The following is a 17,942-nucleotide window of genomic DNA, read 5'->3' on the forward strand; positions in this document are numbered from 1 at the left end:
ACAAATCTTACTCCTTAACAAAAACTTCCTTACAAGTTGTTTACTGTGTCAAATAGCTTGTTATATTTTGACAGTAGCTTTTCCTTTAGGACTTACAGAATCCTGTAGGATCCCTTACTAAAATTTTGCTGCCTGGAGTTTTCCTGATCTTGAATTTGTATGCCTCAGACATCCATGCTATGATACCCTTCAAAATATTGATATTAATATTAGATCAGACTCTTATTCAGGGCCCTCTCTTCAAATACGGGTTCTTGCAGAAATATCCTATAGAATTGGATATTTTAAATATAAGATACTTAAATAAGTACAATTAAGTAACCTTTATCATGTTTTCAAATGAAAAGTTAGTCTATAGAAGAACCAAAAAGCCAATCAAAATATAACTAGAGTAGTTTTACACTTAATGTAAAGACGTGAAAAAGTTTTAGTCACTCAGTTGTGTCTGACTCTTTGCGACCCTGTGGACTGTAGCCCGCCAGACTTCTCTATCCATGGAATTCTCCAGACAAGAATACTGGAGTGGGTTGCCATCCCCTTCTCCAGGGGATCTTCCCGACCCAGGGATCAAACCCAAGTCTCTAGCATTGCAGGCAGATTCTTTACCATATGAGCCACCAGGGACTGGAAAGAAAATGATAGACAAGTGTTTTTTCTTTCTTTGGCAATACTGACAACACTTCCTCAGTGCTTACTACCTGACAAGCATTTCTCAGCACCTTATAGCTGTACTATTAATAACTCATCTAATCCTACAACAGCCCTTAGAGGAAAATACGGTAATTATTTTCATTGTACAGATGAAAACATGATACACAAGAAGTTCAAGTAACTTGCTCAAAGCTGCAAAGGTAGCAAAAAGCAGAGCCAACTTATGTGCCCAGGCTTCTGCCTTCAGAGCCTGGGGGCTTAGCCACTCCTCTCGCCCCCTTCCAATGGACAAAGCACATCAGCTTTTTCCACTCCCAAATCTTCCTATATTCTATTATATTTTAAATCGTGTTAAGTAGCCTCTCATTCTGCAAAGGATAATGCTAGATTTTTACCCTCCCTGGATGTTACCTATTGCTAATAAATGGGTTGACTTTGTGACGTAACTGAGTCAGGTAAATGTCGATTTAGAATCCGGCCCTACCACCCACTAATTATACTACCCTTGGAAAGTTTCCTGATCTTTCTGAGCCCATTAGCTATTTTGTAACATAGCGATCATTACAGCTATTATAAGGAGAAAATGAGATAACCCTGTATAAACTGTCTGGCACATGGGTAATCAGTAATATTCCTCACTCCAAGCGTATAAGTAAGAACAGTAGGAAATTGTATTAATTATCATGGAAAAGAAGGTTCCATCAATAAATTACTAATTCACTGTTGTAAATCATGTTCCATTCCCTGGAAATAGTTTATACAGTTCCTTAAGAGTCCCAGTTGTATCAAGAGATAAGAACATTTACAAGAAAATAGTTCTTTTCCAGGCTAATCAAAATTTTTGCCTGCAACTGCAAAGCATTACATTAGAAGTGATGTGGTGGTTTAGTCGCTAAATCATGGCCAGCTCTTTGCAACCCCGTGGACTGTAGTCCTCCAGGCTCCTCTCTCCGTGGAATTTCCCAGGCAAGAATACTGGAGTGGGTTGCCATTTCCTTCTCCAGGGGATCTTTCCAATCCAGAAGTCAAACCCACATCTCCTGCACGTCTCCTGCATTGAAGGTGGATTCTTTACCGCTAAACCATCGGGGAAGCCCCTTACATTAGAAGACTAGTGATCAAATCGACCATTATATGAACTAGGAAAATAAAATAGCCAGACTGGTAGACGTCAGAATGTTTCACAAATTCTAACTCTGTTCTATGGAACTCTGCTTTCCCAAATCCCCTCATGAAGCCCATTGTATGTTTGTGCGTGCAAACCCATACGTACATCTTGTATACCTGAACCTTTCTGGGTGTCATCTCTCTAGTGAACTGACTGTGTTTAAAGAGAGTTTGAATTGAGGTTGTCTGGGGGCAACTTACCCTCTATACAAGAAACGTCACTCTAGTTCTCCCCAACCTCTACTAATGGGCAGTGGCTACATCCTCTATCCCATGACCACCTCCCACCATAGATGGTGTGAATGTATTTGGATACCTGACAGGAGGCAGCCAATCCAAAGGCTGGTCACACACCTCTGTTGACGGAGCTGGCCTAATCTGAATGTGTTCTTGGAGATTTGATTGTAGCAAACCCTGAGACTAAGGCCATTGTCAAGGGAGGACAGAAAGAGAAGTAAAATAAGAGATGCCTGAGGCAAATTGGCAGGGCTGGAGGGACCCCAGGACATCACAAAACAATGAGCAGAGCAGAGTTATGATTAAATCTTCATCTTAAAATTCTGGGGAGAGAAGTAGATGGAGAGATGCCAAGACTGCTTTGATTTGGATTATTTTAAGTTGTGGGTCCAGTTTGCCTGTATTTTTACATTAAACCTTCCAATACTGGACCCAAGTTGTCTATTTCAGAAACTTCCCTGTTGGTCCAGTAGATAAGAATCTACCTTCCAATGCACGGGACATGGGTTCAATCCCTAGTCTGGTAACTAAGATTCCCCCATGCCTCGGGGGTAACCTAGCCTATGAGCTGCAACCCAGCACAGCCAAAACAAACAAACAAAAAAGTGTGTCTATTGCATACATTAGGAAGCCCTTGAAGCATCCACAATATGAACTTGAGCCTAAGGAGACACGCCAACCTTGCCCATGGGTATAGAATTCCTTTAGCAGAAATGTGACCTATTCCTTCTGGTGTCCCAGGATCTGCCTCAGTGTCCTCTCTGCAGAGGGAGGCACAGGTTCTCATGCTGCGAACACTAGGGCCTCAGGACAGCACGGACTGATGAGCTCAGACCACCAGGACTAGACCAGGATCTCGTCTGCCCTTCTCCACGGCAGCGCTGGGAGGTTCACACTTGGGAAGGAACCCGCGCTGCCAAACGCACAGCTAAAACAAGCGGGAGGCAGAGGGAGAACTCCAGATGTTTAGAATTAGGATGACTATAAACAAATTTGTTTCTCCAGATCCACCCAGCTCGCTTTTTAAAATTACTTTTATATCTGGTAAACAAACTCATATTCTCTTTTCTTGGTTGCAAATAGACTAATTCTTCGAGGAATGACAATTCTCATACTGGTTAACACAGTTCATTATTCTTTCTCCAGAAATTGCATCATTCACGCATCAACATGATTCAATCGGTAGTTTGGAAAAGGTGGGAATTCAGTATAAACATTAATTACCATTTGCAGTCACTCTTCAAAGACCGGCTTTAGGCACACCTGTCACCTAATTAATTTTATTTTTCACTTTGCCAACTTTAACGTCCCAGTGTTACTTTCATTGTACACACTTCGCTACGTTAAAACATGACATTAAATGTTATGTAACTGTCACAGGAGCTGGGCAGGGACATGGGCAGCAGCATTCATGTAGCAAGCTGATCTGTTGCAGGTGATCATCTGAGTTCACCTGTGCATCAGTTAAGAAATGTCCACTCCTAGACTAATACTCCTTCCATCACTCAAATCAGGGATGTCTTCAGCCAACCTGGAGCACACATTTCAAGTAATCAGATGTGCTGATTACTATCCCCACAGCATAAATGTGGCCCATAATTATTCACATATTGTCATCATGCCAGCATGCATATTTAGCAAGTTCAAAGCTTCCTTTTGATAAGTCACAATAAATGTGCTCCTCTGATCACCCTCCACACTGCTTAGAAGGGCCTGACTTGACTCTCTCCAGTCACGTTTCCTTAGGGTCTTTTGTCAGAGTTAGCATCCATTCAAAACAACAGTAACATCTCGGGAAGCTTCTCTGTTCAACAGGTTTGAGCAAGGTTGACGATCGGCTAACGCCCGATCCACTCCTGTGTGTTCCAACTCTGATGTATGTTCCAACACATCTGCGCTCGCACACACATAGATACACACCTTCGCATAGATTAAGTGATTGTGAAATGGTTGACAACAAGTTGAAAGCTACTTCTAACCGTGCTAAAACTAAGACTCTTTTTTTCTCCCCCAGGGCCGTTGTTCAAGAGAGAACTGCAAGTATCTTCACCCTCCCACACACTTAAAAACTCAACTAGAAATTAATGGGAGGAACAATTTGATCCAGCAAAAAACTGCAGCAGCCATGCTTGCCCAACAGATGCAATTTATGTTTCCAGGAACCCCACTCCATCCCGTGGTGAGTACACTGAGGCTAACGAGGATGGGCTTGCTGATGCAAGCGTCAGTACGGGCAATGTACCAACCACTGACCTAAAATGGCCTCTGTCTACTTTGTCTCTTTGGCTACAATTAAAGCAAATAGCTTTGAAGCTAAATAGATGCTGAAAAGAGGGTTTTTTAGATTATCCAAATGGGAAAAAAAATGCATGAGGAAACCGTAGGCCAAGGCAATTTCTAATCGATACCCGGAAAAATCTGTGTCACTCCAGCTCTTTCTCACCAGTCACCTCCATATTTGAGCTATCTTAGAAGGAAAATAGTTCTCCATTGAGAGTATGAATCGATGATCTATGCAAAGAGGAGATTTTGATGCCTAAAACATGTTTAGCAAGGCAACAGATTATTTCGTTTCAATGGTGTCATTTGAAGGAAGGGGAAAAATGAAACCAGAGAAGTTAATGGATTTACCCAATGTCCTGCAGTTAATCAGTTGTGGAGCTGGGCCTAGACCTCAGACATCTTGACCAGGATGCTTTCTGCTGTCTGCTTCCCCCTCCATCCCGGGCCTGAAAGAAGCCTGAACCAGGATGCCTCAGCCACCCACACCTCCTGTCTCAGAGGCCTGCAGAGGGTGTGGCAGCCGTGGTGAGGACTGCAAGATTAAATGCCAAGGGAGTTCAGTCTATAAATATGTATTGTGTAATATTTTCTCCCTGATTTCACAGTGTTTGAAAGTATTTCCTTAAAGGTCTGGAAATTGCTTTAGGAATGAGGCCCTGAGGGAAAGGAGTGCATTTTTTTTGCCTTTAGTGAAGTTCATTCACATTTGTAAATTATTTGTCAAAAACAAGCTAATATTAAAAAAAAAAACCAAAGCCAGTAAAGTGAGTGAAATTTGCTCTTTTTGTAAAAAAAAAGTACATACACAAAAGACAATTGTTTAAAAATCAGTCTTTATTGTATGAAAATTCTATTGTTACTGAAAGCTGCTAAATGCAAAAAGGATAGCTACCAGGGAGTTGTATTTTCTTATTGTGTGTCTGTGAGATGAGACAGGAAGGTGGGGGCGGTCCAGGAAGAGGGGAGAGGAGCTGGGTAGGTGGTTGGCAATCCTGCTTGTCTCCAGGCTTCTACCCAAGAGTAGTGAGTGGCAGCAAGTGGCCAGGAACCAGCTCTGCCCAGAGTGAAAAAAGTGCAGGTGCAGGTGTGAAGGACCCTCAGATAAATAAGCTACAGTCCTGGAGGGGTAGGCAGACTCAGGGGAAAGGCAAAGCAAGGTTCAGGCCCCAGGAACTAGATTTCAGATGAGTCAGGAAAGGCTGGTTGGAGGAAATCCCGAATAAGAACATCTTAGGGCTTCCCTGGTGGCCCAGCAGTAAAGAATCTCTCTGCCGATGCGGGAGATGCAGGTTCCATCCCTGGGTTGGGAAGATCCCGTGGAGAAGAAAATGGGAACCTACTCCTGTATTCTTGCCTGGAGAAAGCCCATGGACAGAGGAACCTGGCGGGCTACAGCCCAGGGGGTTGCAAAGAGTCAGACACGACTAAGCAACTGAGCATACACATAGGCATTTAAGTGGATCTATTTAAAACCACTCACAAGTATATTTTATGGTTTCTTTGTTGATACACACATATAAATTATTTTATTAAATTACCTAAATGCTAAAATAATTTAGTTATACATATTAACTAATGTCTATGGGAATAAATTGAGAACCACCTAGGTCAACAACAGTAACAGTGCATTATAGCTCACTCATTTTAATCATTCACTTCTTATTTATTTAGAATCTGTAAGGATTGACCCTGGTACTCAATAATGGCCTGTTAATAAGAAATTCCATCCCTGTTCTAAACTGTTAATTGAATTTTCTTTGAAAGTTATGTTTCCATACAGTCTCATATATTAATTAGAGGACAATAATCACGATTACTCTCTGAGAAAGAAGTATTGCGTTTAAATATTTTAAGAGAGGTTTTTAAATCACAAGAAAAATTAGGACGCAAAAATGTAATAAGCTTAAAAGTCATTGACTCTACAAACAAGTAATTTCAGAGTCACAGGAATGAATTAGTGACAGTAGAATAGGTCCTGGAAACTTCCAAGGAAATAGTGTCTTTGCTGATGGTTGAGTTGGGTGTCTTGAGATGGGGACATTCTCCAGGATTAAATGCAATCACAGGCATCCTTATAAGAGAGGCAGAGGGAGAGTTAACTCACACACAGAAGAGGAGAAAAGCAATGTGCTCATGGAGGCCAAGACTGGAGTGATGGAGCCACAAACCAAGGAACGCCAGCAGCCACCAGAAGCCGGAAGAGTCAAGGGGCTGATTCCTCTTCCCTGGAGCCTCCAGAGGGAACACAGTCTTGCCAGAACCTTGATTTTGTCCCAGTACAACTGGTTTCAGACTTACGGCCTCCAGAACTCTGAAAGAATTGTGTAAGAATTGCGTGTTGTGTAAGCCACCAGGTTGGTGGGAATCTGTTAGACCAGGCTCGGGAAACTAAAACATGCAGAAATTGCTCAAGACAAAGAAATTGCTAAACAGAGTCACAAGTGCCTATTTTAGGTTTCCTTCTAGGGTAAGCTTCTCTAAAGAGCTCTGGATGGTTTTTTCACACCCTTTATCTTCCATCTGCCCTGAAATCTCTCATCTGCTAAAATCTCTCACCAGTGACCTCCATATTGCTAAACAGGTAGTCACTGATGCTTTCATTGTTCTTTCAACCTCTTGGTAACAGGCAATCAGTCTCTCCTTAGTAGCATGTGACCCATCTCCTTTGCAGAGCACCCATTCCTCTCTGGGACGCACCCCTTCCTCTCTGATCACGCCTTCCTACACTGTCTCCTTTGCCCATTCTTTTCCTCTGTTCTATTTGGGCTTCCCTGATAGCTAAGTTGGTAAAGAATCTGCCTGCAACGCAGGAGACCCCGGTTTGATTTCCGGGGTCAGGAAGATCCGCTGGAGAAGGGATAGGCTACCCACTCCAGTATTCTTGGGCTTCTCTTGTGGCTCAGCTGGTAAAGAATCTGCCCGCAATGCGGGAGACCTGGGTTGTATCCCTGGGTTGGGAAGATCCCCTGGAGAAGGGAAAGGCTACCCACTCCAGTATTCTGGCCTGGAGAATTCCATGGACTATCCCCTTGGGGTCCTAAAGAGTAGGACACGACTGAGTGACTTTCATTTTCCTCTATTCTATGTTGAGGCTGCTATACACTGATGTTCCCAGTGCTGGCCGCCTCTATCACTTACCTGCTCCTTCATGGTCTCATCGATTCCTGTGACTGTGGGTCATCTCCAGGCTGAGAACTACCAAAGGCATGTTCCCAATCGAGACGTCTCCTCTGAGCTCCAGGTTTAGCTACCCAACCTCCTACCGGACTCCCCTTCAGATTTTTCACAGGAACTTGACACGCTTAAGACCAATTTTTCATTCTACTACCTTCTCACCTCAGTAAGTGTAGCCAGCAGTTTCAAACCGAAACCAAACAGGTTCTCTCACATCCGGTTCATCAGCAAGTCCTTTCATATGCCCTCAAGCCCACCTACTTCTCCTTCTGCCAGCACCCTCATCTTAGCTGCCATCAACCTTTCTTTCAAAATACTTTGTAGGCTTTACCCTCCTTGTGGTGTTTGTTCAGTCGCTCAGTCGTGTCCAGCTCTTTGCGATCCCATAGACTATAACCCACCTGGCTCCTCTGTCCATGGAATTTCCCAGGCCAGAATACTGGAGTGGGTTGCCATTTCCTTCTCCAGGGGATCTTCCCAACCCAGGGATCGAACCCGTGTCTCCTGCATTGCAGGTGGATTCTTTACTGCTGGGCCACTACTCTTGCTTTATTCCAATGTGCACAGCAACCAGGGGAATCTTTTAAACACATAAATGGTATAACGTCACTCCCTTACTTAAAACCCTTCAACGCTTTCCCGTTTCACTGGAGACAAAGTCTAAACGTGTAGCCTTGATTTTATGGACAGTGTCATCTGCGGTCAAGTCCCTACCCAGCTCACCTCATCAGAGGCCACTCTTGCTGTGTCCACTGAGACCAAACCACACTTTCAGCTCTCTGAACACACGGAGTTCCTGTTTGCTTAAAGGCCCTTACTTTTGCTGGAAGCTTCCTACTGATCTTCACATTTTAACGTCATCATATTCATAATGACTACAACTCTATCGGCTGCAACCCACCGCCACTCTCTATCTCTAGCCTCTATCTTCTGTCCGTCTCAGAAATGAGGCCTCTTCATTTCTGCTTCTCCATAACATTTTCTCTCTTTGTTCCTCTCCATTAGGGTTTAAGTTCAGTAAATGGAGACACCGTGTTCTAGCACCCTGTCTGTACCGGCAATGAATATTTATTGAATGAATGACAATGCAAACGGTTCTTTCCTCTTATAACTCTTCTGTCTCAAATTCGTTATGTCTGCAAAGTCTCATTCACCTTTCCTCCAAGCAGTTTTTCCTTCTCCAGTTTCTAAAGGGGTATGACAGCAGTTCTTCCTCTCCTTTCCTTCCAACCATACGGCCCCACCCCTCGACTCCCACACAAACATCACATGTACACTCACAATAAAGTGGCAAGTGGGTGGCCTTTAGTAGGACAGAGGTTAAGAACCTGTGCAATCCAGTCCTTAGTGGCAAGATCTGCACTGAGCATCCTGCCCTCCAGAGATGCTTCTGGGAGGAAAGGGAGAAGCTTAAGAGATGCCATGTTTTAGGCCTTTCAATTTAAGTACCAAATACCTATCCTTTGAAGTCAGAGCTTTCTAAATGCATGAGCTCTCATGTTCTTGTTTTAAAAAGGCGATCGACCACATTTTAGAGCCATGAGCTATGTCAGGCCTCTTAGTCAGTCCTCCCCAGCCCTGATCCTTTCAAGCCACTACAAAATATCCAAGTGCGTGTGTGTGTGTGTGTGTGTGTGTGTGAGAGAGAGAGAGAGAGAGAGAGAGATCTCTGAGGCCACATCTACTACTGTAAGTTACAGAGAAAGAAGAGTGGAGAGTGAGAAGCCAGGGAGAGAAACACAGGCTGTCGGGGTGAAGTCCAGAGGGAAGATGGCAAAACCTGCATTTCGGACATGATTTTCTTCTAGAAGACTTCCTGCATCTCTTGTCCTCTGGCCTCGCTGCAGTTGGTGCTGGGAGGTGACAAGGACCAAATGGATCTCAGACCACCTGGCAACAGCCCCTCTCCAGGAACCACGGAGCCAGCTCTCCCGGCCCTGGAGGGTGGGCTCCCAAGAGTCCCCTGAAGATGCTGCCTTACTAGCTACCAACTCAGACCCGAATCCGGACATCAGCCTCCACTCTACCTCGAGACTTTCGCTCGAGTCCAGGATCTGAGACCCACTTTCCCAGGCAGGCGGCTGTTCAGAGCAGCTCCAACCTCCTGTCTGCAGGAGGCCCTGGGCTGACCGTGGGACGTGGCTCCCCACCAAGGCTCACTCTGTATGCTTATGTCTTAAGGACAGCTCGTGGTGGTTTGTTTTTTTCTTTTTTTCCCCTTCTTCTGTTTGATGAAATTACCAACAAAATCTAGTAAGGGCAGAGGAGTCAGAACAGCCCCAGACTGGGAGCCAGGAGTCCGGGGCGCTTTGCCTTGACTCCACCTTGGCAGCACTGACCTTGGGTAATCCATGCAGCCTCTGGTCTAAATTGCTTTCACCTGTAAGACTGTGCGGTTCTCCCTGCCAGGCTCGCTTCTCGCAGGTGTTGAGGAGATTAAAGCAGACACGGTGTGTGCAGACGCTTTTGAGAACAGCCCAACCTTAACAGATGTAAGGTATTACTGTCACTAATAATAACAACAACAATAATAATATAGTGCCCATCTCTGAAAAGCACTGTAACTATTTTTTTTTTACTTTTCAACTTCAATGAAAAACACTCTTGATGAGAAAATATTTCATTGACTCTATCTTCATAAAGTCTATGAACTTTTAACTCTCACATGAAAGAAAACATACTTTCCCAGTCTATATTCAAAATAGAGACAATGTGTGCCTTCACTTAATAAGATTTTATACCTCTATTGTTATATTGCTATGCTAATTACATTCCTATTATAGAATCAATGGATAATTTGGGGGGGGGGACTTTATTAATACTAATTTTTACACTACTAATGATAGGTGCTATTTTTGAAGTCCAACTATGGGAAGTAAGAGAGAAATAACATCTTGCTCAGCCCAACTCTTTAAGCTAAGTAGTTTTACTTCCCTTCTGCAGAAAAGCTCAGGGTAAAACTTTCCTGCCTAGGGTAAAAATGAATAACTGGCCAACCTCAGGATTTTGAATTAATGTCTCCCTTTGTCTCATATTTGTGTTTTTACTTTTAAATAATACTCTCCGTGAACTCTATTACAGCTGTGCATCAGTAGAACAAACTGCAACATTCCTTTTTGATCATTAAATTAGATGAAAAAGTAACATATTTGAGAAAGCAAAATTTAGCTAATTGCAAGAGATTTGTTGATATCCAAAAAAGTTTGGGGAAATGAGTTTTGAGGTTCTGACAGCCCATGGACAGTCAAGATACAACAGGAATTTCTGTCACCATGCTCATCTGGGCTTCAAATGATCTACAAGGGAGGGATATTGGGAATTTGATTCAATAGAAAGTAAAAAATGGAGATGTGGGGGAGGGCTTTTTTCTTAATGTTTATTTTGATCATTAGTCTTTGAGTTAATTACACAACTAGTACTAGGTTTTCTTAATGTTTATTTTCACTCATTTATGACAGTGGTCCTCAAACTGGGCCGCACATCAAATCATGTAATAAAATTTTTAATGCAAATATCAAGACCCCCCCCCTCAACCCAGATCTGTTAAGTCAGAATTTGTGATATCTCTATCTATGAAATTCCCCCCAGGCATTTCTGATCTAGCTGGTTCTTTGAATCACTGGTCTTTTTTGTGATTTATGACCTTTCAGAATTGATTCTCTTAAATCTTAACATTATTTTGTCCTTATACCATTTAAATCACTTGGCTTCTTTTCAACGGTACTGAATTATAAAAGCTACAGTTACTGAAAACCACAGCGTTCTATAATTATGACTCAAATGGGTTGAAAATGGAAAACATACACATATAAAATTTTGTAGAAAGTCAAGGAGGAAAAAAATCCTAGCTGCCATCAATTTCCCATGTTGAGACCTCATGTTGCAACTTTCTCCCAAAGTGAATTTTATGTCGGAGCCATAAAGATCTAAGAGCCCCTCCTGGGAATGCTGGCAGCAGCTCTCACAGGCCATTAGAATCACCTCTTCCATCCCTCCCCACCCCCAGCCACTTGAGTAAAGACTTTCAGCCTCTCTAAGAGCTCCCCGCACAAACTATCAATAATTCACTGTTTTCTGACATGATCATTTGTAAGAGATATTTTTCTGTTACTGCTGTCAACAAAAAACCTGTTTAATACGCACAGATTATTATTTTCCCCATATGTTCCACAACTCAGAGCTATAAATAGACAACAAGAATGTTACCCACAATGTACAAATAGAGAAGGAGCATGACATGGCCAACGGCATTGTTCAATATTAGAAAACTGCGTTAACGTGTAATTGCAAATGTCTGAAAACTGGTCCAGAAATGAATAGGTTAAAAGTCATCCAATAACAAAAACAAACCAACAGAACGATACGGTCCCAAATCAGTGCAAAATTTATTCAAAGAAAAATCTTTATCTAGCATCTTGAATTTTTAACATCAGCTCCTTTAAAGTGAAGCCAAATTTGTTCTTCTCTTAAACGTGCGTTATCTCCTTTCTGAAAGGCGTACTTTCAGGTGAAGATTTTGAAAACCATCATCCCATCCACCCTCTAGTATATTTCGTCTTATCCCTGGACAAAGAGGACAGTGATAAAGAGGTTTTAATAGGGTACTCTATGCCTTTATCACTGCCTCGTTGACTTTGTGACCTAGGAAACCAAAGCAACTTTTAATGGCCAACAGAAAAGTTCAAGCTTTTCCATGCATCCTCTCGGGAAAAGAAGACCAGATCTAGACATAGTTGAGCTAGAGCAAGAAATAGCAGGTCTATGTGAAAACTGCCTATGAATTTGGGGATTTTACATGCTAGTGATAGAATATGGAGGCATACTGGTAAGTCTGAGCAAAATAAAATACCAAATAATCCCCAGTTCTTGAGAGTGTACAAACTTGATCAGTCTGAAAATCAGTCTATATTCATGGTGTTTGTTTTTTCTTCTCCCTTTGAGAGACATGTATAACACATCAAAGATCATGAGTTAGCATTCCGTAAATTTTACTGCCCTCATGTTGTAACACTCACTAGTGTGGAATGATGAGCCACTGGAATGGAATAACCATTTTCTTTTCTTGAGAACACTTTCATGGGAATAAAAGTTTAACCCGGTTCCTATAGTTAGGTTTCTATGACATTCTCCTTTGTGTTTATATGGTTTGGGAAAGAGAGGGTCTATATGGTTTCATTTTTATTAAGCACGAAACAGAGAGGCTTAATGAATTTTCACAGTTCAGCACTGATTTTTGCAACTAACACAAAGAGTCTTATATGCAGTGAGTAAATGTTGCTGGTGATTTTTTAAAGTTTTATTCTAAAGACATCTCTGTCCTGTGTTATCTTCCTTTAACAGCCCACTTTTCCTGTAGGTCCCGCAATAGGGACAAATACGGCGATTAGCTTTGCTCCTTACTTAGCACCTGTAACCCCTGGAGTTGGGTTAGTCCCAACGGAAATCCTACCCACCACACCTGTTATTGTTCCCGGAAGTCCACCCGTCACTGTCCCGGGCTCAACTGCAACTCAGAAACTTCTCAGGACTGACAAACTGGAGGTACTTCAATTATATTTGTGTTTTGAGATGCCTTTGGGGGTAGCAGTGTACTTCTATGGACGTGAATGCTTGTAAGGTACCAATTCAGTCTTGCAAAACAGCCACACACACAGATTCACCTAAAAGTCACGCATTTCATAATTCTACTGTTTGAATTGAAGGCCGAGTATAAAGGAAATTAGTCTGTGGGAAAAGAATAAGTTCAATACAAATAAAAATCGATTGTGTGGAATGTATATTCAGAGGCAAAATATGCAACAACCAATGGAAGGCTGAATCAATCACTATGTAGGTCATGGAAATGGCTCCCAAGGGTTCCAACTGTGTCAGGCATAAATCGTTGCTGGATCCTGGAGAGGTCTGGGAATGAGCAGGTTAGGAAGCCAGCAGCCAGGACAAAGGGGACACTCAGGACAGAGGTGGGAGGAAGTAGGGCAATGACTACAGACCAACTGGTAGGATCATATTTCAGTACTTTAAGAACTAGTATGGCTGTTCCAGCATGCTCCAGCCGGTTGTATGTAGGTAAGCAAGGGGAACTAGAGCCTGGGAGAGTCTAATTATTGATTTGAGTTATTTTCTTTCACTGATATTCAAGTCTTCTAGAAAAGTCAAGAAAACATATTTATAAAACGTAGTTCTTAAGTCCGGAGTCAAACCAGCTCACCTGGGTTTAACTTGACTGGGTTAAATTTCTTTTTAATCAGGGCATCCATTTATCTTAACTACTGTATGCTCTGATATTTAATAGAGCATTTTATATGGAGTATAAAGAATCTGATAGATTTTTCAAAGGGCTCCTTTAATTCAATCACCCATTATAGTTAGGTGATACATATGTAAAATTAGGATATATAGTGTGCTTTATCTTGGGATCGTTTGAGAATGTTCTTTCAATGTGCATTTGTTTAAATATTTACTCAATAAATCTTGAAAGTGATAAAAATGTTACCTAATATCAGCTTCCATCTGAAGTATATGGATCCCTAAATGAAAAGACTATAAACTCCCGTGCTACTGTTTTGATCCAGCCTACCCCTGTGAATTTTGAACAGACCTTTCACAGGACTGGAAAAGTGTTTGGGGCGCCACCTGGTGGACCTGTGAAGCTTTCCTGTTCAGTACGTGACTCTGTGGTTTAGAAAACAAATTAAATCAGTAGAGCTGGGAACAAGTTGTCCTTCCCAACAGGATTGGCAGACAAAGACATATGTAAAAATGATTCACGAGGACTTTAGCAAAGCAGCTTGCAATTCATTTCAAAGCAGGAATGAGGTCGGCTGCACACAGAGCCCTAGGTAAATAAATGCTCGACACCCAATGCAGTCTCGGCCTCGAATTATTCCAGTTACATGGGGATGCTTACTCACAATCTGTGGGAACAGCTTAGTAATTTTTCCTTTGTACATTTTATGAGCTAAAGATGGAATGTTGGATAATATCCAAAGTAGAAGGAAACAATTAATAATTTTGTGATTTATCTGCTTGGCCTTCAAACTTGCCTGGCCACTGGTCAGTGAAACTATATTTCCCAAGTACCTTTGACTCTCACAAGGCTTCCGGTGTCATGTCAGTAGACCCTTCCTATAAGTCACTAGTGATCAAGATGAGAACCACCACGTAAGCACATCAACACTAGATGTAGAGCCTGAGAAGAAAAGAAGTTACCACTTCACAAATAATTTTGATCTGGTACAGATATTTATAAATATAACTGTTATATGTTTCTTTCTTGTGTTATTTCATGTTATTGATATTTAGGGCAAGATTAAGAATACTCTTTAAATCCCAAGGAAAATTTTCTTCATACAGTTAACTCTTGATCCATGGGAATCCTCAAAGGATGGAGCATTTTAGTTACTAGAGATTTCAGGATAATCAAGGACTGAAGAATAAGAAAAAGAAACAATACATCAACACTTCAAAATCTATTCTACTTACTTCCCCCACCCCCCGCCCCGCCCCGCCGCTTTATCTCTTCCCATATTTCTCTCCTTTTCATCTTTTCTTTATTGTCAGAAATAATATTGTGACTTAAATGAAAGTTTGGGTGTCTTGGGTATCGTAGATCTTGTAATCTATGATTAGAAGCCCACCTTATCTTTGTAGAGCAGGAGAGATTTAGGGGAAAATGGGAGTATTCACATTCACCCTGCCCCCACTTCCCATCCTCAGGGAGGAGAAACAAGTTTGTCAGATCTCCTTAATTCTTTTTGGAATTGTGTAGCCATGACCTTGTGGCATGATCTTTGGTGAAATAATCCCTCCATGCCAAAAACCCTACAACTTCCCAGAGTTGTCATGGTAGAAGAAGATGTAGTTACATACAGAAGACCACATTTTACACATACATATGTGTGTGTGTGTAAATATATATGTGTGTGTATATATAATCTCCGAATTAGTATATAACATGTTTTCTTTCCTTCCTTCCGTTCTCTATAAAATAAACAAACATAAATAAATAAAACCCAAGAACAATGGGGGCCTTGTTGATTTTTCTCTGTTAACTTAGCTAAAGTGTAGATTTTGACTTACTTGCTCAATACAGATTCTCACCCCAGAAAACAGGGCGAAGCAAAACTCGAGTGATCACAGTTTGCCCGGGATTCCAGTGACTTGGGTTCCGGATAATCGAATGTTGGTTGGAAATGGCACAAAAGCCAGCATTCAAAGAAAGGGAACGCATCTGCTCCTTGTCTTTTTGTGTTACCGAATCGTGCGCTCTCCCCCGTGCCCTAGGTCTGCAGGGAGTTCCAGCGAGGGAACTGTGCCCGGGGAGAGACCGACTGCCGCTTTGCACACCCCGCCGACAGCACCATGGTCGACACAAACGACAACACCGTAACCGTTTGTATGGATTACATAAAGGGGCGTTGCATGAGGGAGAAATGCAAATATTTTCACCCTCCTGCACACTTGCAGGCCAAAATCAAAGCTGCGCAGCACCAAGCCAACCAGGCCGCGGTGGCCGCCCAGGCAGCCGCGGCCGCGGCCACAGTCATGGTAAGTGGGGCGCGCGCGCCGCGCACCTTCCCCGAAGCCCGCGCGCCCGCGCGCCCGGAGCCGCGCCTTCCGCGCGGGCACGCGCACGCGCGCCTCGCCGCCGGGAGCGGGGCCGGCTGGCGCCCCCGCTGCTCCGCTGCCTCCGTCCTGTCGTGGTGCCCCGCCCCGCCCGTTTCGTTTTCGTTCTGTTCCGTTCCTCCCTCCTTCCCTTCGCAGCACAATAAGTAAATCCCTCAGGCGGGCGCAGGGAAGCCGGGGGCGGGTGCGAGGGCCCCTTCCCCAAACCCAGCGCGCCTCTCTGAGCGCGGACGCGGGCGGGACCCGGCTGGAAGGACCAGCGAGGCGGCCCGGAGCCGAGCCGGGGAGAGAGGAGAACCAGGCGGAGGATGGACCCGGGCCAGGAGCCCCTGCCCCTATTTTTTTGCTCCCCACTTCTTGTTACTTATTACCAAGGCCATGCTGCAAACTCACTCTCTCCCTATAAATTTATGCACAACATCAAGTCATGAAACATGAAGATGGAGCTGAATGGATGGTGCTTTGAAAAATAAGAATAATAAAAGGCCTGGAAGCTAGCCCCAAGTTCCTGAGTCACTGTCCTGTCTCTTAGACACAGGCCTCCCCAGCACCCCTGGGAGCTTGTTACAGCTCGACTCAGGCCCCGCCCCAGACCTTTGGGATCAGGATTTGAATTTTCAAACATCCCCAGGTGGATTGTATACATAGTAACGTTTGAGAAGCACCTGCCTAGAACACGTTGTTGTTGTTGCTCGGTAGCTAAGTCATGTCCGACTCTTTGCAACCCCGTGGACTGCACTAGCCGGGCTTCTGTAGTCTGGGGTTACCTGAGGGCACGTGAAAGTTTCCAAGGGCAATCACTTCCCCCAGATTTCTTATTTTATTGGTTTGGGTGTGGCCTGGGCAAGGGCCTTTTGAGCGCCACCACACTGACTTCTAGAATTCATCTGTTGTGGTGTGAGCTCTCTGGCTTGACGTCTGTGTTTTAATGTATGATAGACACTGGATCACCCATGAGACCGGGCGTTCATCGGGCACTTGCTGGATGGAGTAAATAAATTAGGCAGTTTTCCTTGCCCTCAGGGAGCTTGACGTTCAGTTAGTGACAGGGATAACGGTCCTCCATGACGGGATAGAAATGCATCATGGGGTCCTGCTTCTGGAACTACGAAAAAATCAGTCCTTATTCCTTGGTACTAATAGTGACCTTTAGCGCGGAGCCCTGAATTTATCTGAGTTATCTGAGCCTTGATTTATCTACCTGTTACCTCGAAGTGGGTTTCCCTGGTGGCTCAGAGGGTAAAGAATCTGCCTGCAATGCAGGAGGCCTGGGTTGATCCCTGGGTGGGGAAGATCCCCTGGAGAAGGGAGTGGTAACCCATTCCAGTATTCTTGCCTGGAGAATTCCATAGACAGAGGAGCCTGGCGGGCTACAGTCTGTGGGGTTGCAAAGAGTCAGATAAGAGTGAGTGACTAACACAACACACACTACCTGGAAGTAGCAGTCTTAACATGTACAATCAGCATGTTCTTGAATCATGGAAGGAGCAGTGTACCTAGAATAAGTCAATGGTAGATGACCTGGGTTGGTGGAGATGAGAGAAGAAATGGCTGTTACGTTTATGCACACAGCCCGATTTCTTTAAATTACGACGCTGTGTGCCCTTCTTTGGTGCAGTTTCCCATCCTTCTCATCAAGATGCACAAAGGTTGTTAGAGTGGATGTCAGTATGTTTAGTTGCCATAGTTTCCTCGATTGTTACACTGTGCCAGATTTGGAGTTCTGATATTGCAGGTGGTCTTGCAGCATCGTCAAAGACAACCCAAAGGAATGTAGATTCAGAACAAAAGCATCAGGTTCTTTC

General features: G+C 43.4%; 1 protein-coding gene across 4 annotated transcripts in view; it reads left to right on the forward strand.

The window, feature by feature from the left end:
* The window catches only part of MBNL2 (muscleblind like splicing regulator 2), a 164,903-nt gene that overhangs the window by 105,274 nt on the left and 41,687 nt on the right, over window positions 1-17,942 (forward strand). For all 4 annotated transcript variants that reach the window (XM_061133892.1, XM_061133891.1, XM_061133895.1 and 1 more), the window contains exons 3-5: window positions 4,070-4,234; window positions 12,853-13,053; window positions 15,796-16,059. In XM_061133892.1, coding sequence (XP_060989875.1) covers window positions 4,070-4,234; window positions 12,853-13,053; window positions 15,796-16,059 — 630 coding nt within the window. The remainder of the gene's footprint in view (window positions 1-4,069; window positions 4,235-12,852; window positions 13,054-15,795; window positions 16,060-17,942) is intronic.

This window comes from Dama dama, chromosome 30 (genome assembly GCF_033118175.1).
Source record: "Dama dama isolate Ldn47 chromosome 30, ASM3311817v1, whole genome shotgun sequence".
Taxonomy (NCBI): Eukaryota; Metazoa; Chordata; class Mammalia; order Artiodactyla; family Cervidae; genus Dama; species Dama dama.